We start from the raw sequence: 22860 nt of genomic DNA on the forward strand, positions 1-22860 counted from the left end.
ATTGAGGCTTTTTCCATGTTTTGGCTATTGTTGACATTGCTGCTATGAACATTGGGGTACATGTGCTCCTATGCATCAGCATTTCTGTATCTCTTGGGTAAACCCCTAGCAGTGCTATTGCTGGGTCATAGGGAAGTTCTATGGATAGTGTTTTGAGGAACCTCCACACTGTTTTCCAGAGTGGCTGCACCAGTTTACATTGCCACCAACAGTGTAGGAGGGTGCCCTCTCTCCACACCCTCGTCAGCATCTATAGTCTCTTGATGTGTTCATTTTAGCCACTCTGACTGGCGTGAGGTGGTATCCCAGTGTGGTTTTGATTTGTGTTTCCCTGATGATGAGTGATGTTGAGCATCATTTCATGTGCCTGTTGGCCATCTGGATGTCCTCTTTGGAGAAGTGTCTGTTCAGGTCTTCTGCCCTTTTCTTCACTGGGTTATATGTTTTGTGGGTGTGGAGTTTGGTGAGTTCCTTGTAGATTTTAGATACTAGCCCTTTATCTGATATGTCGTTTGCAACTATCTTTTCCCATTCTGTTGGTTGCCTATTAGTTTTCTTGATTGTTTCCTTTGCACTGCAGAAGAAAAGCTTCTATTTCTATGTACTCCTTAAACTTTAATTTACTTTTGTTTCCCTTTCCTGAGAAGACATATCCATAATGATGTTGCCGAGTCTACTGTCTCATCTTCACAACGAGAAGACAGTGAATATGCCACAAAATCATGTTTTTTTTTAACCTACTAGAGAGTTGAGGACACAAAGAAATCTAAATAAACTAGGTTCCATAAAGCAATGAGCCTTTCATAGGAAAGAAGATACTCATGGCTTTATCTCTGGTGGCACAGCAGAAAGAGAAGAGAATCCACTATAGTTGAGAGTAAAAAGAAACCAGCCAAAATTTTGCCTACCTTTCGTGGTCATAGACAGACAGATATGGCAGATTAGAATCCCAAGAAACCCAAATTACAGAGCAAGTTCACACTCTCTACAGTGCTTTTGTGGAAAACCAGTGGCAATATTCCAAGGGCTAAACGCAAGGCAGAAGAGTTGAGAGAGATCCCTCTTGAAGTGCTACTTCACTTAGTGTAAAGTAGCAGTCCACTGAAGCTGGGAACTGGAGAGCAGGGTAGAAAGATGTCCCCAAAAGTATAGAAAATTAGGGAACAGAGCTGAAAAACAAAGAGAATTCCACAGCAACCAGAAGGCTGATGGGTAGAGAGCAAGGCAGAGAGAGGTGTACTGTTTGTAAAGTTGTTGACTGGGCTGTCAAGCAGAGAGGGACATCTAGAATCTTGTCTGTGTCCAAATCCCACACCCTGTTGAAGAAGTCTGGATCCTACACTTAAAATATTTGAACCCAGTGGTGAATGGAATTTAACTAAGGCAGCAACAAAGCCAAGACCTACCTCAATTACAGATTATAGTAATTTAACTTTTATCAGTCAGAGCCAAGACTATGCACTTTTCTAGGGATACCTGTTACTTATTCCATTGTTTATACCATTGTTTGTTCTTTATACCATTGTTTGTCATACAATCAAAACTTCTGAGACACATGAAGAAGCAGGAAAATGTGACTTGCAATCAAGTAAAAAGAAAAAACAGTATAAATAGCCCCCATTGTTGATGCAAATGTTGGGATTAGAATTAAGGACTTTACAATTATTATGCAATAGATATTAAAGAATCTAATCAAAGGTGAAAATGTGATTAGGTGATAATTTTAGTATAAAAATAGAAACTATTAAAAAGAAGGAAAGGAAGAATTCATTCAGTGGGCATAATCCAGATTGGATAAAGCAGAACAAAGGATCAGTGAACTTGAAGATGGGCAATTGAAATTATCCCAATTGAAGCACAAAGAGAAGGAAGTCTTTTTAAAAAGGGAACAGTCTGTGGAACAGTAAATGGCCTAAGATAAGTATAACTGCAGACCTAGAAAAAATGGGAGTTTGGGACAAGGAAAAACATGTTTGAAGAGATAATGATTGAGGATTTTCTAAAATTGATGAAAGATATCAACCAACAGTGTCAAGAACTCAATAAACCCTAAAGAGCATAAATATAAAGAAAACTGCATCTTGCCACTTCATGGTCAATTAACTGAAAACCAAAGATAGGAAATTTTATAAGCAACCAGAGGAGAAAAGACATATTCAGGGAACCACAGTAAGAATATTGGTGATTTTTTTTTTATTAGAAACAGTTGAGTCCAGAAGGCAATTGAATGGCATCTTTAAAGAACTACAAACAATTTGTTAATATACCAAAAATATTCATTTAAAAAAACTAGGTAGTCTATGGCCATACCACCCTGAATGCACCTGATCTTGTCTGAACCCGGAAGCTAAGCAGGGTTGGGCCTGGTTAGTACTTGGATGGGAGACCACATGGGAATACGGGTGCTCTAGGCGATAGATAGATAGATAGAAGATAACATAATTTTAAATTAAAAAAGGTAAAATGAAGGCATTTTCAGACAGTCAAAAACAGAATATTTAATTTCCAGCAGATCTATACTATAAGAAATACTAAAGGAAGTTCTGTTAGGTGAAAATCATTCTGGATGAAAGATAGGATCTGCAAAAAAGAAGAAAGCACTAAATATATGGATAAATGTAAAATACCAACTTTTTGTTATTTATAGTTATTTAGGTTTATACATTCTATTTTCTTTAAGACTGTAGACAGGTTAAAACCAACTAATAGTGAATTATAGGAGATAATACCAATATGTAGGAGCTTATAACATATATAGAAATAAGATTTATAATAGGATCACATGAGATAGGAGGAAAATAAAAACAAGTATATTTAAGTTCTTACATTATTTAATTGTAATATATGATTTGAAGGTAGACAATGATAAGAATGCACATTCTGATCTAAGATAACACAAACAGCTATTTCAAAAAATGTAATAGTTTAAAATGGAATACAAAAAATATTAGATTCATTCACATGAAGGTAGGCAGGTAAACTTAAGTTCAACTGTGTCAATAATGTATTCAGTGTAAATAGTCTAAGCTTCATTTAAAAGGCACAGAATAAAAAATACGCAAGAACCCACTAGATGCTGACAAGAAATGACATTTTAAAAATATGAAGAAACAGGAGATACAGTTTTCTGGTTATGGAGTGAATAAGTCACAGGAATAAAAAGTACAGTGTAATGAATATAGTCTGTGATATTATAATAGCAGTTTATGGTGACAGATAGTAGCCACTTTTGTGGTGAGCATAGGGAATTTGGGATATAGGGAACATAGGGAATTTGAATCACTGTGTTGTACATCTGAAACTAATGTACCATTGTGTATCAACTATACTCAAAAACTTTTAATGGATAAATAGTTTGAAATAAAAAAGACTAAAAAAAGATGTGCTTTGCGAGCAATAAGCATAAGAAAGAATTCAAGACAAAATTAAGAGCAATCTTACGTCAAGAAGATATAACTATTATAAATGTATATGTACCAGGTAACATCACAAAAACACATGAATCTCAAACTGATAAACTCAGTTATTGATAGAATATACAAAAATCAATACAGATATAGATGATATTGATAGGGAAAATCTGTTGTAAGATCGTCAAGACTAATAAGAAAACATCTATCTCTGATTAATGAGGAATGTGAAAGTAACAGGCTATAAATTGTTCCCTCTGCTAATGCTTTGGGCTCAGACCTCTGGAGAATGATCTCCTCTGAGTGCACCAGTATAAAATAATTCTGCTTTCCAAGATCTCCGAATGCCACTTGGTTTCTCCACCAGGTGATCCAGACCAGATTCCATAACGATATGAATAATGCTATCCACTGATTTGGCATACTTGCCAAAATTCAACTTGCCATTAAAAAACCAAACATTTATGAGATTCAGCTACAGCTGTGCTTAGAGGAAAAGTAATAGCTTTCAGTACTCCATTAGAAAAGAAGAAATCAAAGACCTAAGCTTCCACCTTAAAAAGTAGAAGAACAAATTAAACCTATAGTATAGTAAATTGAAGGAAGGAAATAGTAAACTGAGGAATGGAAATCAATGAAAGACAAACAATAGAGAAAATAAATGTGCAATAATTAATTTATTGTCTCTAAGCTCTAATTCACCCTTCTAAGTCTTGCTTTGTGATAGTGAACCTGGAGGCTGTAAACATTTCTCCTTTGCCAGCTGGCTTGATATTAGAGTTCCTCAGTAGATTTTGTTGGTGGTTCTCTGCAAAGTCATAGTAGGAGAGAAAAGGCTTTCCTTATTAGTAGTCTTGTGTGTTTTTTCCTGTCACATTAGCTAGCAGTTGAGCAAGTGGGAGGCCCAGGAGGATTTACCTCAGCCTCCCTTCTGAGCAAGCCCCAGCTTACCCACACCTCTGGTGACCCTCCCTGCTCCTAAGAGGACCCTTCCTGGACCAGCTGCAGCTCACCCACGCCCCTGGGCAGGTAGTTTCTCAGCTCCGCAGGCTCCTGTGAACCAGCTCTGGCCTTGCCCTTTGGCAAGTTCCTTCCTGGCAGGGAAGATTTTGTGTTGCTGTGGCAGCGAAACCCATGCTCTTGAGGTGGGAATCTCAGTGGAGTGCTCTTTTCTTTTAAGTTCTTAAGTCATTATTTACTTATTTTCTCTCCATTTAGTGGTGGTCTGTGTTATGCAATTGCTAACTTTGGAGAGCTTAGACAAGTACTATCCCACAGAAGCCATATACGTAATTAAAAATTTTTTAATAGTCACATTAAAAACAGTAAAAAGAAATGGATAAAGTTAATTTTTATTTATTACTATTTTTTTTTTATTTTTAGAGAGAGAGTGCGAGTGAGGGAGGGGGCACAGAGAGAGAGAGACAATCTTTAAGCAGTCTGCAGTCTCTAGTCTCCATACTCAGTGGGGAGCCTGATGCAGGGCTCATTCCCATGATCCTGAGATCATGACCTGAGCCAAAACCAAGAGTCAGATGTTCAATGGACTGAGCCACTCAGGTGCCCCAAAGTTAATTTTAATAATATATTTACCCCACAATATCTAAAATATCTTTTTAATATAAAATGAGTATTAAAATTTTAAGCTTTTTAAAGTTTTTTTTCATATGAAGTCTTTGAAATCCAGTGTATATTTTATGCTTACAACATATCTCTGTTCCAATTAGCTACATTTCAAGTGCTCAGAAGCCACTTCTGTGGGTAGTGGCTATCTATCATATTGGATAGTATAGCTTTAACTCCTCCTTTACTCCTTGTCATTGTTGACCAACTTTTGCTCGCTAATATTCTTCATAATAAAATTTCCATGTTCAAATTGCTGATGTAGTCTGTTTCTTGACTGAACCCTGATTGATTCAAAGCCAAAAGCTAGGTCTTGAAAAGATTAAATTGATAAATTACTACCAATATTAATCAGGGTGAAAAAGGAAGAAAATTTCTATCGTAGCATTTCTATCATTATCAGGAATCAAAAGGGGGACATCACTTGAGATTCTCTAAACTTCAGAAGCAGTATAAAGGATGTTATAATGCCAATAAATTATACAACTAAGATGAAATGAAAAACTTTTTGAAAGTATAAGTTATAAAATTCTCAAAAAAAAAAAAAGAAAAAGAAAAAGTAAATAGCCCTCTATCTCTTGAAGAACTTGAATTTATGATTGAAAACCTTCCCATCAATAAAACTCAGGCCCAGGATGACTTTGGTTGTAAATTCTACCTAGATCTATTTGAGAAAGAAATCATACCAATCTTACAGTACTTTTCAGAAAACATAGTTCCCTATGTTGGGAACACTTCCCCGAAACATTTGTTTTACGAGACCAGCATAACTCTGATACCATAGTCTAATCTCAAAACCTGATAGATTAAGGAGAAAAAAAAGGATAGCCCAGTGTCCCCCAGAAACAGACTCAGATATCCTTAATGATAAAGGGACAAATTGAAATTTAACAATATTTTTAAATAATACTACATCATAATCCAGTGAGATTTATCCTGGGAGTATAAAGCTAGTTCAACATTATAAAAATCAAGTAAGATAATCCTTCCTATTAAGAGAATAAAGGAAAAGGTATTATTATTTCAATAGATGAAGAAAAAGCATTTGACAGAATTCAACACTGACTCTTGATTTAAAAAACCTTTAAACTAGGAATAGAAAATTTGCAAATGTTAGTATGATAAAGGTTGTCTATAAAAACCATAACTGATATCATTCTTAATGGTGACCTATTGAATGCTTTCTACCCAAGATAGGGAGTAAGGCAAGGATATGTTGTTCTACCACTTACTGAAAGGTAACCAGTGTAATTTGGGTCGAAAGAGAGTATATAATTAGCTTACTAGCTTATTACCCTCTTCCCCATATTTTCTATCATAGCATTCTGTTTTTTTCTAATAGTTATTACTTTTTAAATTTATCCTTGGGTCGCCAGTCTTCCTCAGTAAGCTCCAGGAAGGAGGGATCTAGTATTGTATCTGGCCTGGATTAAGAATTATAATATTTGATGTATGAGTAAATACATTTAATGTTTGGGGGAACTTTCTCTTCTCTGTCTTTCTGTGTTTCTTGTGGAGAGATATTCACTACTTCATCCCCAGAGAAGAGGTGAAAGATTTCATTTTTGAGTTTAGTAGAAGGAGCTAGGTGAGTATAGCTCAGATTATACTTTCTCCTCTCTTCACTTGCTGCAAGCACATGTCCTCTTCTCTTTTCCCATGCCACAGATTTTATAGGAGGAGCCCTCACTGCAGGTTAGGTGTTGCTTATTATTGGGTGGGTAAATCTGTTTTATTTGGAATGATACATGCAGAAGCCTACCTTCCCATAAACCTAATATGTTTTCTCCAGTTCATCTTTACTAGTAATGTGGCCTATTTTTTTGATATTTAACTGTGTGACTTACTTTCCCTTCCTCTTCAAAAAGGAAAAATGGAAGGGTGTTACTGACTCATCTTAACCTCTTTCATCTATCTAAAAACTAAAAAATTATTTATTAAAAAAATCATAGAGGAGTACCTGGGTGGCTCAGTCAGTTAAGTGTTTGACTCTTGATTTCGGCTCAGGTCATGATCCCATGGTTTGTGGGATTGAGCCCCGTTTTGGGTTCAGCACTTGACTGCATGGAACCTGCTTGGGATTCTCTCTCTCTCTCTCTCTTTCTCTCTCTCTCTCTCTCTCTCTCTCTCTCTCTCTGCCCCTTTCCCACTCATGTTCTCTCTTTCTCAAAATAAAAAAGACATTTTAAAAATCATAGAATTGCAAACTACTACTTAGGAGAAAAAGTTGTAACATTCATGGCAGAGAAAGGTTCCTATCATTAAAATATAAGGAGAGCTCTTATAGGTCCTTAATATTCATTGGCATAGAAAACCAAGCAAACATAATCTGCAACTCACAAAAGAAGAAATATACAAATGGCTAGTAATAATAGCTCCCATTCATTGAGGACTTACTGTATACTATGTCCTTAACAATTTATCTGTATTATCTCGTGTAAACAGTAACAATGTTTTTTTTTTTTTTTATTTTACTGTAGCCAATACATACTATTATATGCTAGCTACTCTCTAGGCACATTACTTAAATTCTACCTATTTTATAAATGACAAAGGAAGCAGGAAGAGTTTAGCCATTTGTGCAAGTAGTTGAGCCAGTCTTTTAACTCAGGAGGTCTGACTTTAGTTCCTATGTGTTTTTTTTTAACATTTATTTTATTTTTGAGAGAAAGGGTGTATTCATGTGTGAGGGAGTGACAGAGAGAGAGGGGGACAGAGGATCCAAAATCCAGCCTTGTGCTGACAGCAGAGAGCCTGATGCAGGGCTCAAACTCACAAACTCCCCAATCATGAGATCATGACCCAAGCTGAAGTTGGAAGCTTAACTGATTGAGCCACCCATGTGCCCTTAGATCCTGGGTTCTTTTTAATACTATTTTATACTTCTTGTCTATAAAACAAAGAAATATAATGCTTTCTTACTCTTAATTGTATTTTTAAATTTCAAGAATAATATGTGATTGTACTAACAAATGTGAAAAATGCAACAATGTGTAAAATAAAAAATAATCACCTTATTTGCAGTCCTAAATTCTACTCTTCAAAGGTAATAGGTATTGACAGCTTGGTATGCATTCTTCAAGACTTTGAAGAAAGGAAAATATTAAAAATGAGATATTTTTCTGTGTATTCCATGTATGTTAGTTTAAAAAAAAAAAACCTTTAACACATGCTAGTGGCAGGTGTATGGGGAGCAAGCACTTCTGTGTACCACATATGAGAGTGTAAATTGGTCCACTGTATCTGCTGGAAAATTTGGCAGTGTCTTTCAAAATTTAAATGTGCTTATCTTATCCATTCATTGTTTCTCAAGGAACTATTTCTAGGAAAAATAGGACAAATGCCCCAAAATGTTCAAGATGAATGCATAAAGATAAGGGTATACACTGTGTGGTTTATAGTAGCATTAAAAAAAAATCCTTCTATGGGAACAGCTCTTGTCTAAACTGTACAGGTTTGGAGAATTAGTTTGTTACCATATAATTAGTTAAGTAATGGTAGAATTGTTGTTCATTTTTTTTTCCTTGTTAGATATATCAGAGTAGATTTTAGAATTAAAAGCTACTATCCCCTTGGGAAATCACTTAATGATCTAAAGTCACAGTCTCCATATTGAAAATCACTATAAGGAGATGTATATGACTGATCAGTATAGCATCTGATACTCAATAAATAGCTGGTATTATTATTATTACTATCTCTGTATCTCCATAGTTAGCATTTTTTGGTAATCAGAAATAAAAATTATAAAACAGAGTACTTCAACAAAGCAACATATACCATATTAACCATCAAAGGTTTGTGGAAGACCAATTCTTAGAATCAACAGACATAAATTCAGGTATTCTGGCTCTTTGAGAAAGAACTTGGACAAGTCCCTAAATTTTTAAAATAACCCTATGTTATGGAGATATCAACCAAAGTACTAAAGTGAGGGTTATTTTGAGGAACAAATGTAAATTATGTGAAAAGTGAAGTGCTATAGCAACATATTCAGTATAGGAAGCTAGTTTTAAGCATATTAGTAGATTGTCCAATGCCCAGTACAATGCTGCAATCTAATGAGTGTACATTTTTTATTAACATATTTTTGACTTTATAAATTCTGTGGTTTCTTCCTTATACTCAAAGTTTGATTTATGAATAATCATTTCATATATAGAGTTTGAGCTTTTCACTTTTTCCAGAATGTGGTGTTGTAATAGAAAAAAATAATTATTAAAATTTACATACATTTTTGTCTCTTTTTTTTTATTTTAGGAATGGAACATTACTAAACTTTCAATTGAGTATGATTCTGAGCCCTTTGGAAAGGAACGAGATGCAGCTATTAAGAAGCTGGCTACTGAAGCTGGAGTAGAAGTTATTGTACGAATTTCACATACATTATATGACCTGGACAAGTAAGTTTTTCTTTTATTTATTCTGGCAAAATATATGTAACATAAAATTTGTTATTTCCACTGTTTTTAAGCATACAGTTCAATGGTATTAAGTATATAGACCAGTAACTTTTAACCTGTGGGACCTAAGTTTGTGAAATGGAAATAACAACATATACATAGTAGAATTGTGGGAGAATTATGTGAATATATGTTAAGTCCTTAGCCTTTTAACTGCTGTGGTTTTTTTATTTACTCAATGACAGATACAAAAATTACAGGCATAGTTTGTGCATAAGATACAAATACTCAGAATTTCAGTTTCAAAACTATTTTGAGTATCACAAAATTTTCCTTGACTATTCTAACCCAACCCATAGTCTTGCCTTTCTGGGCTCTTTGTAATATTAATTTCATAGTTGATGTAATATAAAGCTATACTGTACTTTGATATATTTAGTGTGATTGTCTTGTTATTTTATTTCATGCATGTATATATTTTTTAATGTTTATTTATTTATTTTGAGAGAGAGAAAGAGAGAACATTTACATGACTGTGCAAGCAGGGGAGGGGCAGAGAGAGAGAGAAGGAATCCCGGGGTGCTTGATCCCAGGAACCATATATCACCTGATCTGAAACCAAGAGTCAGACGCTTATCTAACTGAGCCACCCAGGTGCCCCTCCTGTGACTATATCTTGTCTGGATTTTAAGTCCAGATGCAAATTGTATGTAATATTAGTTTACATAGCTGTAGTCCTCTGAAATGTGGCATGATGTCATATTTCTCAAAGTGTATTTTTTGAAATGTCATTTCTTGGTGATGCTTTGTTCAAAAAAGATTCTTCGGTCAAGTTTAAATTTAGAAAGTATTATATGCTTTGAAATTTGAAGGTTCATGAGATTCATTAACTTACTAACTTTTGGCATACTGTCATCCTTACAAGTGCTGAACTTGAAATCTCATAATTTAAATCACCCTTTATTTTTTTTTAATTTGTTTTACATTTATTTATTTTTGAGAGACAGAGCACAAGTGGGGGAGGGCCAGAGAGAGAAGGAGACAGAATCTGAAGCAGCCTCCAGGCTCCATGCTGTCAGCACAGATTCTGATGCAGGGCTCGAACTCACAAACTGTGAGATCATGACCTGAGCCGAAGTTGGATGCTCAACCGACTGAGCCACCCAGGTGCCCCTTAAGTCACCTTTTAAATTATTTTACCTTTTTAGTTATTTACTCACTTATTTAGTTAATAAAGCTAATTCGATAAACTAGTTAATTTTATTCTACTTTTCCAAGTATATAAAAATAAGACTATGATTTGTTCGGGCAGATTGATTGAGTCTTATTTGATATGAAGCCATAAGTCATATAGCTCTTGAAAATAAACTTGCCTTCTAGTTTACCAGTTTTCTTAACTTTAGGAAGCTGATAGCAAGAAGGAGGTATATGCGAGGTGGCGAGGTGGCGGGATGGGGGAGGTGGGGTATAGGACTTTTCCTTTCCCCTTCTAACTTCTTGGCTGGTCTAATAATTCATTTAACATAAGACAGATTAACAGGAGAACAATAAATTTAATTCATATATACAGGATATGAGACTCAAAAAAGTGAGCAAAAGCAGGCAGCTTTTACACCTTCTAGACAAAGAAACAATAAATTAGTGAAAAATTGGTAAGACAAACAAGTTGGAGCTTGGGTAGCAAGTTTATGAAGAAGTTGAAACAGCCTTCTCAGCCCTGAATTACCTGTCTCTGGTGATAAGGATGTCTTTTACCCTCCTGGGTGCTGAGAGACTATCCTTCACATGGAGCATTTTTTTCTTGCTTTCAGGGGGACAGAGGAGGGTCAGAGTATCCTTCTTATATTGGCTGTTTCTTAAGTAACTTTAATTCAAAATAATCAATATGCTAAGTGGCATATTTGGAGGCAACCTGCCCTGAACCTCATCACAGGCAAAACAGAATAATAGTGATTGCTTCTAAGTAGGAGATTAGTGCTTTGCATAAAATTGGATTGTTTATTGGATTGAATATGAATATTTACCATATATAATTCACCAAATAAAACTATAACATACAGAAAACATTTTTCTCAGTTCTTCATTTTGCTTGTTATGTAATTAGCCGTGTCTTCAATAGTATCACTGTAGTATCATTACAGTCCACAAGTTCCATTATGACTCTTCGTATAAACTCAAAGTATTATACTGAAACAAAATTACTAAAGGCAGAACGGATAGTTTTTGTGGTGATTACTTTCTGTACATACAATTTATATGTAATTGTATGTGGTATAATGAAAAATGTACTATTTCTTAATTTTATTTTTTTCATCATGTTAAAAGTGTACTCTTTAATCCCCATCACCTTTTCTCTCCATATACCTACCTAACCTCTCCTCTGGTAACCATCAGTTTGTTCTCTATAGTTAAGAGCCTATTTCTTGATTTGTCTCTCTCTCTCTTTTTTCCCCTTGCTTATTTGTTTTGTTTTTTCCATTCCACATATAAGTGAATTCATATGGTATTTGTCTTACTCTGACTTATTTCACTTAGCATTATACTCTTCTAGCTCTTTCCATGTTGTTTCACATCTTTTTTATCCATTTATCTATTGATAGATCCTTGAGCTGCTTCTGTAGTTTGGCTGTTGTGAATAACATTGCTATAAATGTAGAGGTACATGTATCTCTTGGAATTAGTGTTTTTGTGTTTTTCATATAAATACCCAGTAGTGTGATTACTGGATCATAGGGTAATTCTATTTTTAACTTTTTGAGGAACCTCCTTAGTGTTTTCCACAGTGGCTGCACCAGTTTGCATTCCTACCAACAGTGCAAGAGGGTTCCTTTTTCTCCACATCCTTACCAACATTTTGCTTTCTCTGATGATGAGTGATGTTGGGCATCTTTTCATGTATCTGTTGGTCTTCTGTATGTCTTCTTTTGAGAAATGTCTGTTCATGTCTTTTGCCCATATTTATTGGATTATTGTTTTTTGGTTATTGAGTTGTATTAGTTTTTTATATATTTTGGATACTAATCCTATATCGGATTTGTCATTTGCAAATATCTTCTCCCATTCAGTAGGTTAACCTTTAGTTTGGTTGATTGTTTCCTTCACTGTGCATAAGCTTTTTATTTTGATATAGTCTCAATAGTTTATTTTTGCTTTTATTTCTCTTGCCTCAAAAGACAATCTAGAAAACTGTTGCTACAGCTGATGTCAGAGAAATTATTGCCTGTGCTTTCTTCAGGGATTTTTATGGTTTCAGGTCTCATATTTAGGTCCATAATCTGTTTTGAGTTTATTTTTGTATATCATATGACAGAGTGGTCCAGTTTCATTCTTTTGCATATAGCTGTCCAGTTTTCCTAACACCATTTGTTAGACTCTTTTTTCCCAATATATTTTCATTCTTCCTTTGTCAAAGATGAATTGACCGTATGTAATTGTGGGTTTATTTTTGGGTTTTCTATTTTACTCCATTATTCTGTGTATCTCTTTTTATGCCCATATCATACTGTTTTAATTACTACCACTTTATAATATAACTTGAAGTCTGGAATTGTGATACCTCCAGTTTTGCTTTTTCTTTTTCAAGGTTGCTTTGGCTATTTGAAGTCTTTTGTGGATCCATGGAATCTTTAGGATTGTTTGTTCTAGCTCTGTGAAAAATGCTATTGATATTTTGATAGGGGTTGCATTAAATGTATAGATTGCTTTGAGTAGTATAGACATTTTAACAATATTCTTTTATTATATTTTTAAGTTTATTTATTTATTTAAGTAATTTCTGTATCCAACATAGGGCTTGCACTCATGATCCCAAGATCAAGAATAACATGCTCTTTCACTGAGCCAGCCAAGTGCCCCATCAGTATTTGTCTTTAAATCCATGAGCATGGCATGTCTTTCCATTTCTTTGTGTAGTCTTGAATTTCCTTTATCAGTGTTTTATAGTTTTCTGAGTACAAGTCTTTCACCTCTTTGGTCAAGTTTATTCCTAGATATTTTACTGTTTTGAGTGCAATTATAAATGAGATTGTTTTCTTAATTTCACTTCCAGATTCATTCTGTGAGGCCAGTTTAGCCTGATACCAAAGCCAGATAAAGACACCATAAAAAAGAACTACAGGCCAATATCTCTCATTAATATAGATGCAGAAATTCTCAAGAAAATATTAGCAAACCAATTCCAGCAATACATTAAAAAAATTATACATCATGATCAAGTATGATTTATTCCAGGGATGGGAGGATGGTTCAGTATTTGCAAAAAATCAACATGATACATCACACCAATAAGTGATAGGATGAAAACCATATGATCATTTCAATAGATGCAGAAAAAGCATTTGACAAAGTACAACATCCATTCATGATAAAAACCCTCTGCAAAGTAAGTCTAGAGGGAATATAATAAAGCCTTATATGAAAAACCTATTGCCAATATTATATTTAATGGTCAAAAACTGAGAGCTTTTCCCTGAAAGTCAGACACAAGACAAGGATGTCCACTCTCACCATTTTTATTCAACATAGTACTGCAATTCCTAGCCACAGCAATTAGACAACATAAAGAAATAAAAGGTATTCAAATTGGTAAAGAAGAAGTAAAACTCTACTTGCAGATGCCATGATACTGTATATAAAAATCCCTAAAGACTCCACCAAAAACTACTAGAAGTGATAAATGAATTCAGTAAAGTCGTAGGATATGAAATTAGTGTGCAGAAATCTGTTGGATTCCTATACATCAATAAAGAAAAATGGAATTTAAGAAGACAAATGAACATAGGGAAAGAGAGAGAGAGAGAGAGAGGCAAACCAAGAAATAGACTCTCAACCATACAGAACAAACTGATGGTTACTAGAAGGGGGGTGGGGGGGAGGGTGGATGAAATAGGTGATGGGAATTGAAGACACTTGTGATGAACATTGGGTGTTGTACGGAAGTGTCAAATCACTACAGTATACACCTCAAACTAATATAATACTGTATGTTAACTAACTGGAATTTAAATTAAAAACTTTTTAAAAATGTACTATATTTGGATTAAGGAGACCTTGATTTGCTGTTTATTAAATAGTTATGCAGCCTTGATTAACTTGATTAACTCTTTTGATAGGCTCATTTCTGATCCATAAAATGAAGGAATTAGATTCTACAGTAATTCTTTATTAGGGCTAAATGCTAAGCAAATGGCCATAGTAAAAGAAAATAACTGGTTATTCTCAAATATCATCTAATCCAAACTTCCATTACCAAAGCTAATTTTTCTTTTTAATATAACCTGACTGAGGCAATTAGTGATCAGAACTAAATATAAAATGTATATGAGATACATATGCTGGCATTTTTAACAAAGGCATGATGAGCACAATAGAAAATAGCAAGTGATTATCACTACAGTAATACAGAATCCTAATTAATAAGACATGACTTACTGCTCCTTTATATCATATTGGTTTTAATGTTTTTACCTTTTCATATGTATTATTTTTATGTTATTACCTTTAGGCTAATTTAGCCACTTGTTTTTTCTCACTCATAGATGCTTAATGATACCCTTTGTCTTAAAGGTTTGGGTATTTGCATACTGTATATTTTCGACAACTAGCAGATGTTTAAAAAATTACGAGAATGATTTTTAGATTCATTAACTATTTTAGTAACTTTCCTGGTCATAAAGGAAGCATACATCTGCCTAGAAGTCTTAAGTAATTAATTTTATTTTCTTATATTAAGCCTTTTCAGAACTTATCAATCAAATTGTTATTTTACTAACTTTGTATTAGGATCATAGAACTCAATGGCGGACAACCACCTCTTACTTATAAAAGATTCCAGACTCTCATCAGCAAAATGGAACCACTAGAGATACCTGTGGAGACAATTACTTCAGAAGTAATAGAAAAGTGCACAACTCCTCTGTCTGATGACCACGATGAGAAATACGGAGTCCCTTCACTGGAAGAACTTGGTAGGTGTAAATGGTAATAGATACAAAGCTTAAGAGTTAATAAATCACTCAGGAAATCTCACTTCTAATTTGACATGTAAAGTATTTTGCATTTAAGGGTGAAAGAAAGGAGAAAATAAATCTAAAAGAAACTCTAAAACTAAGAAGTGATAAATCTGTACTTTATGTGTTCTATAAGTGTGATCTGTTATCACCTTAAGATGTTCATCCTAAAGAATAGAGACCTTGATATATCTTTATATGTGAGGGCCAGTCCAGCGCCCTCAATTCATATTTATACTACTGTCAGAATTTTTCTGCAAACTTTTTTCCTACTTATTGTGGGTCAACAAAAATTATTTTAGTTCCAGAAAAATATTTTTTCTTTTTTTTTTCTTTTTCTTTTAGGTTTTGATACAGATGGCTTACCCTCGGCAGTATGGCCAGGTGGAGAAACCGAAGCACTTACACGTTTGGAAAGGCATTTGGAAAGAAAAGTATGATAATATAGATCATGCTTGTTTTTCCAAACTGGCATCTAAAAAATAATTTCACTCTTTTTTAAAACCAAAAAATAGACTGTTGAACAAGAGGAATTGAGAGAAATAGTTAAAATAGCACACACCTAATTGTTTGAAAATTAACAACCGTCTCTTCACTTAGATATTTTTTTTCCTCCTCCGCTGATTATTTCCTCTTTAGCTACTACCAATACTACCTCTTCTATTCTTTCTGTGTAAGCTGGTATCTGATGACCATAACTTTGAAGCTAAGATAAAGTTCTTCTTTTTCACCTTTACCTCAGTGTCAAGGAGACAGGTTGAAAGTGCTCTCAGCTTCGTGTTAGGAATTTGAAGGTAATTTATTTCATGAGTATGTGCTACACGAGGATGGCTGAAAGAAAAGAATGCTTACTTGTACACTGTTGTGTTTTTTGTTAAAACATGTTTGTGGCTGGGCTAATAAGATATTATTCTCCAAAAAGTATGTAACTTTTTTTGGTTTTGTTTTTGAGACAGATTAGAGAATGTGAGCAGGGGAGGGGCAGAGGGAAAAGCAGAGAGAGAATCTTAGGCAGGCTTCATGCTTAGCTCAGTGCCCAAAGCAGGGTTTGATCTCACAACAGTGAGATTGTGACCTGAGCAGAAATCAAAGAGTTGGACGCTCAACCAACTGTCCCACCCAGGCACCCCAGAACTATGTAACTTTAAAGAAATATATATCAGTTTTAAACACTCTTTAAAATGGAAAAGGCAATTAGTGTAATTCTCTCCATGTATTTTCAGGCTTGGGTGGCAAACTTTGAAAGACCTCGAATGAATGCAAATTCACTGCTTGCTAGCCCTACTGGACTCAGTCCTTATCTTCGATTTGGTTGTTTGTCATGTCGACTGTTTTACTTCAAACTAACAGATCTCTACAAAAAGGTACTATCTAAAACTGAAGCTTGATTTTTCAGAATCCTTTTTAAAAAATTGCTGATAATATTTTTTTGCATTTTAACCTTAGGTAAAGAAGAACAGTTCCCCTCCTCTTTCCCTTTATGGGCAGCTGTTATGGCGTGAATTTTTCTATACAGCAGCAACAAATAATCCACGCTTTGATAAAATGGAAGGAAACCCCATTTGTGTTCAGATTCCTTGGGATAAGAATCCTGAGGCTTTGGCAAAATGGGCAGAAGGACGGACAGGCTTCCCATGGATTGACGCCATCATGACACAGCTTCGTCAGGAGGGTTGGATTCACCATTTAGCCAGACACGCAGTTGCTTGCTTCCTGACCCGAGGTGATCTGTGGATTAGTTGGGAAGAAGGAATGAAAGTAAGTATTCGTTTAACTAGTACAGTACAGTCTTATTTTGAAGGACTCTGTACTTCATTAAACAATTCCTATAAGTGGTCTTTTATGTAGATTCATTTATACTCTAATTTTTTCAGTGGGTAAAGAATTTAAATCCCTGAAGAGGCACACTCTTGGAGAGCAGAATGGTATAGTCAGACAGAATGGTGAAAACTGGTTTGATTGACCTAATGTCGTTTCAGAGGCTGAACCAGCCTAGCGATCAAGGGAACTATAAGGTTTAATAACACTCTGAACTTACTGAACTTACTGGATTAACATATTTATAGGTGATGATTTCTCCTACAAAAAAGGACTCACCCAAAAATTCTTAGAAACAGTGAATTTATATTTAAAATTTAAGTATGTTTCATTTCACCTCACTTCAAAATTACAGCTTTTTAGTAAACTCGTATGTAAAAGTGAAACATACTGCATTCTATGACATCAACTTGTGGTTATATGTAATAGGACTTGTTTTTACCTTCCTGCCTATATCATAAATTTTCCCTGTCCAAGGCTCTAGGCTGTGAGCTGTCACCATGGAGCCTGATGCAGGGCTAAACCTCATGAACCATGAAATCGTGATCTGAGCCATCCAGGCTCCCCCTCTGATCCATTTTTTTGGCATCTCCTGTATTCCCTACTACAAAGTTGTACATGAGGTAGACATATCGCACATAATGAATTTATAAAAATTTATTTTAATTTGGTCAAGGAATTCCAAATTGTTGCACGTGCGGGCACTCAAAAGCAAGGATGTGAGGATAAGGGAATGAGGAAAAGAAGAGAATTAAAGTATGGGGACGGGAGGGACAACAAGAGTGATGCCCATATTGTCGCTTTATTTCTCACATGCAAGTAGTTTTATACAAACAGCCACAGCTATGAAAAGATTTTTTTCTAGACAATACTTCTGTTTTCATGGTTATTGTCGTACCATATTTCTGGGAACTTTACACCCTCTTCTTATTGTTATTATAAGAGTGCCAGAGTGTGAAGGACATTTGTACAATAACATTTTAACTCAAGTGATTAAACCTCCGAGGAGCTGGGCCGGCTGCAAGGGTTGTGAGGGCCCGAGAGCTGCGCTCAATCACACTCTCCTACTGGCTCCTTGCTGCCGCTTCCCACACCAAATTTAAACTCTATAATGCTAGTGTGCTTTTAAAGGTCATTTATATTTGAGTGCTCCTTATCTGTAGGCCGGTGTACCAAGCTTCTAAAGTTTTGTTAGTGATTTATTTGGTAGCATCTTTGCTTTTGCAAAAATGTTTACTGCTTTTTTTCTTTCATTTTTTATTTGAATTATTGACTTGAGTAACTATTTTATCCTAGCCCAGTACCACTGCAAAGATTAGAAAAGTAAATTCTATTCAGAAATTCACTTATATTACTGATATTTTTCTTTCTCTGAAATAACTCATTATAGAATAGAACATTGACAAGGAGGCTGACTTTGGAATGTTTAATTTTACAGTTCTGTGCTAGATTTTCTTTGCCTCAATTTTTGATCTACAGAGACCTGGAAAATGCTTGCTTTGAGAATTATGTGTGCATAAACTAATTGATTACTGTTACTTCTGAAGGTATTTGAAGAATTATTGCTTGATGCAGATTGGAGCATAAATGCTGGAAGTTGGATGTGGCTGTCTTGTAGTTCCTTTTTCCAACAGTTTTTTCACTGCTATTGCCCTGTTGGTTTTGGTAGGAGAACAGATCCCAATGGAGACTATATCAGGTAAATCAAGGGTGATTATTATTCAGGTTGGAATAACTAATCCAGGAAGAAATTCTTATGTTTAAGCAACACTTAAGGTTTTCCCCACTCATCATGGGCAGCAGAGATGAGGATATGGGTAAACAAATCATTTAAATGGTATTAACTTGATTTTGGTCATCCATAGCTACAAGTTAGTTTGTTATAATTTGCATATAGTTCATTTTATTAATAATTTTTCTTCCTTCTCCTAAAAGGCGTTATTTGCCTGTCCTAAGAGGTTTCCCTGCAAAATATATCTATGATCCCTGGAATGCACCAGAGGGTATCCAAAAGGTAGCCAAATGTTTGATAGGAGTTAATTACCCTAAACCAATGGTGAACCATGCTGAGGCAAGCCGTTTGAATATTGAGAGGATGAAACAGATTTATCAGCAGCTTTCACGATATAGAGGACTAGGTATGTCAGCAGTTACCTTGTTTGTTGCTTTGGCAGATGTTTATGTATATGTTATGTATATCCTTGAATTTGATCTTCAGCATAACTTGGGAAATTTTTTCTCTTTAGGTCTTCTTGCATCAGTGCCTTCTAATCCTAATGGGAATGGAGGCCTCATGGGGTATTCTCCTGGAGAAAATATTCCAGGTTGTAGCAGCAGTGGAAGTAAGTGAAAAGGAATTTTCTACACTTAGTAACATAAAGAGATTAATAATCAAGTATATTTTTACTGAATCCTCACTATGTATTTTAAAAATTTATCTTTTCTAAACCACCTTTGTTAGTAGGTTCTTTGTATACATACATACATGTGTATATACATGCATTCACACACATACATACCCTCATTCCATTAGTGACATTTTAGAGATGAAAAATATCTTTACGTGTAGTAGAATTTAGGTCAAGGTAAAGATCTTGCAAACTGAATGAGGAGGGCAATTTTAAGGGTAAAATGAAACTCAAATATCATGATTGTTTCTTTTTTTTTTTTTTTTTTTTTTTTTTACTTTCTTTAGGTACATATTAGCTATAAGGTAATTAGTTAAGGTCAGGAGTCCTGGGACTGTGGCCAAAAGATTTATCCTGCAGATGCATAGGGCCTCTAGTCCTTTTTGCACATGAGTTTTTCTTTACAGTCTGTTTGCAGTGGTTTTCTGTATGGTATATATTTAGTTACCACATATATTCTTAATGTGCAATATTAATAATATCAAGAAGCCAGTGTTTATTGGAAATTTGAATCACTGTATCAGTTTTCAGAGGTTCTAACCAAAAATAGCATGAGGCTAATTCATTTGATTAAAAACAAGGCAGCATTTGAGGAGTGCTTATTTTTCCCAAAAAAGTCAGATGTTTAAAATTGATAATTAAGAATAAAACCTTTGGGGCGCCTGGGTGGCTCAGTCGGTTTAGTGTCCGACTTCAGCTCGGGTCATGATCTTGTGGTTTGTGAGTTCGAGCCCCGCATTGGGCTCTGTGCTGACACAGCCTGCTTCTGATTCTGTGTTTCCCTTTCTCTCTGCCCCTCCCCTGCTCACACTCTGTCTCTGTCTCTCTTCCTTTAAAAAATAAATATTAAAATATTTTTTAAAAATAAATATTAAAATATTTGTAAAAATATAATAAAACCTTTAAAAAATTGAACCTTTCTGGGGCATCTGGGTGGCTTAGTTGGTTAAGTGTCAGGCTTTTGATTTTATCTCAGGTCATGATTTCTTGGTTTGTGAGCTCAAGCCCTGCATGGGATATTCATTCATTCTCTCTCTCTCTCTCTCCTCTCATCCTCCCTTTTTGCCACTTTGTGTATACTCTCTCTCAAAATAAATAAAAAAAGATTGAAACTTTTTGATTCAGAAATGCCCTGCATCCTTTTGAGAGCATATACTTTATTTGCCAACAATTAGATTAAAGAGAAAGGAAAAAAGCACTCACATTTTGACTGCCTACTTTGTGCCTAGTACAAGAGGATTTTTGCCACATTTTCACAATAACCTGGAGTGATGGTAGTGGAAATAGGTCAAGAAAGGTTAGGTAACTTAACGAAGATCTCACAGTTCGTAAGTAGTTGAGCTAAGATTCAGATCCAGGTCTGACTAGTCCTCAACTTACTACGGGCCTCCCTTGCAACTGTAATGCCATATGTATTGTTTATAAAATTAAGTATCTTTTTTACTGGAATGTGTCTCACTTAGCAGTCTAGTAGTTACTAGTGATGGCAGTCTACTTCAGATATGTTTTTTTAAGAGTGTCCTACAATTTGAACTTCAACAAGGTGTCAAGTCACTTTTTCTGTCAGATCTCTTGTTAAGCTCACAGACTGCTTCCTCTGCCCATACATGAGTTTGAGCGACAGAGTTCTGTGAGGCACTAAAATAACAGGCAGGTAACAGAAGGGTGGGAAGTAACAGGATTCTGGGTGCCCAGCTGATGGATAGTGATGGTACATACTGCTACTTGGTCCACTCAAGTCTGTATTCATTATTTGGAGTTATCTGCAAAAATGAATCATGGTATCAAGTTGAATTGGAATAATTTTGCTTTACAAATTTTGTACACATATTATGATATAGTAGGATTAATAAATCTTGAAAGCACTCCATCATGTAAATAGTTGCCTTTAACACTTTGTAGGTGTTGTGAGGCTTTCAGTGTAAATGAGAGGAAGGGAAACACAAATTTTAAAAAGTGATAAATTGTAAGATGCTGCTTCCACTTGCAATAGGGGAGGAAAGACCACTGAGAGCTGAAGGAACTACAGGAGTTTTCTTGGAAGATTGTGGGGTGGGTAGCATTTGGGTAGGAGATGAAGGAGAGAGCTTTGTGGGCCTGGAAATAGGAGTGATTGTGGAAAGACCCTGGGGATTTGGACTGTGCTATTAAAACGTTTCTCTCCTCCAGTTTCTGTTCCATTTGAAAGGATTAGATACTTCGGAAGCATATCCGTTTATGCCCTCTGCCTACCGTGTGTGTAGGCTTTTATCTTAGAGCGTCTCACAAGGCATATCAAAGGGCGATATTCTATATAACTTGTACACAGATGTGTTGAAGTATTTTTGTTCTTAAAACAAAGCATAATCTAATTATGATAGTAATATATTTTAGGTTTTATTTAATTTTTAATTTATTTTTTTCCTTTTCTTTTTAATTTAGAGAGAGAGAGAGAGAGAGCCTGAGTGGAGCAGAAGGGCGGGGGTAGAGTGGGGGGGAAGAGAAGGAAAGAGAGAGAGAGAGAGAGAGAGAGAGAGAGAGAGAGAGAAATTCTTAAGCAGGCTCCATGCTCATCGCAGAGGCCGTCGTGGGGCTCAGTTCTACAATCCTGGAATCATGACCTGTGGAGAAATCAAGAGTTGGAAGCTTAACCACCTGAGCCACTCAGGCATCCTATTAATTTTTAGTTTAATTTTTTTCTGTTAAGAATACCCATTTAGGGGCACCTAGGTGACTCAGTCAGTTAAGTGTCTGACTTCAGCTCAGGTCATGATCTCATGGCTTCTGAGTTCGAGCCCCATGTTGGGCTCTGTGCTGACAGCTCAGAGCCCAGAGCCTGCTTTGGATTCTGTGTGTGTCTCTCTCTCTCTCTCTGCCCCTCCCCAACTCATACTCTGTCTGTCTGTCTCTCTCAAAACTAAATAAACATTAAAAAAAAAAAAAGACTACCCACTCAGCATTATTAATCAGTAGGGAAGTGCAAATTAAAGCCACTAAGAGACAGTCCTTCACACCCACTTAGCTGACCATTACCAGGGATTGAGGGGTCCCTGGGACATGGGACCTGCAGTGCTAACACCTGAAAAGTCCCAGACAAGCTGGGGTGGGTCTGGTTACCCTGTACCCACTTGAGTGTCTAAAAAATGACAGACAGTAACAAGTGTTGTAGAGGATGTGAAGAGACTGGAACCCTCAAACGTTGTTGAGAGAT

At 35.4% G+C, this 22860-nt stretch overlaps 1 protein-coding gene and 1 pseudogene across 1 annotated transcript in view; both read left to right on the forward strand.

Annotated features, from left to right (window-relative positions):
- Positions 1-22860, forward strand: part of CRY1 (cryptochrome circadian regulator 1) — a 98537-nt gene that overhangs the window by 71015 nt on the left and 4662 nt on the right. The window contains exons 3-10 of the mRNA XM_029955232.1: positions 9294-9436; positions 15218-15402; positions 15790-15878; positions 16668-16808; positions 16891-17202; positions 18810-18961; positions 19198-19400; positions 19509-19604. Of these exons, the coding sequence (XP_029811092.1) occupies positions 9294-9436; positions 15218-15402; positions 15790-15878; positions 16668-16808; positions 16891-17202; positions 18810-18961; positions 19198-19400; positions 19509-19604 (1321 nt within the window). The remainder of the gene's footprint in view (positions 1-9293; positions 9437-15217; positions 15403-15789; positions 15879-16667; positions 16809-16890; positions 17203-18809; positions 18962-19197; positions 19401-19508; positions 19605-22860) is intronic.
- Positions 2297-2414, forward strand: LOC115305736 (annotated as a pseudogene).

The sequence above is a fragment of the Suricata suricatta genome, chromosome 10 (genome assembly GCF_006229205.1).
Source record: "Suricata suricatta isolate VVHF042 chromosome 10, meerkat_22Aug2017_6uvM2_HiC, whole genome shotgun sequence".
In the NCBI taxonomy this organism is placed as follows: domain Eukaryota; kingdom Metazoa; phylum Chordata; class Mammalia; order Carnivora; family Herpestidae; genus Suricata; species Suricata suricatta.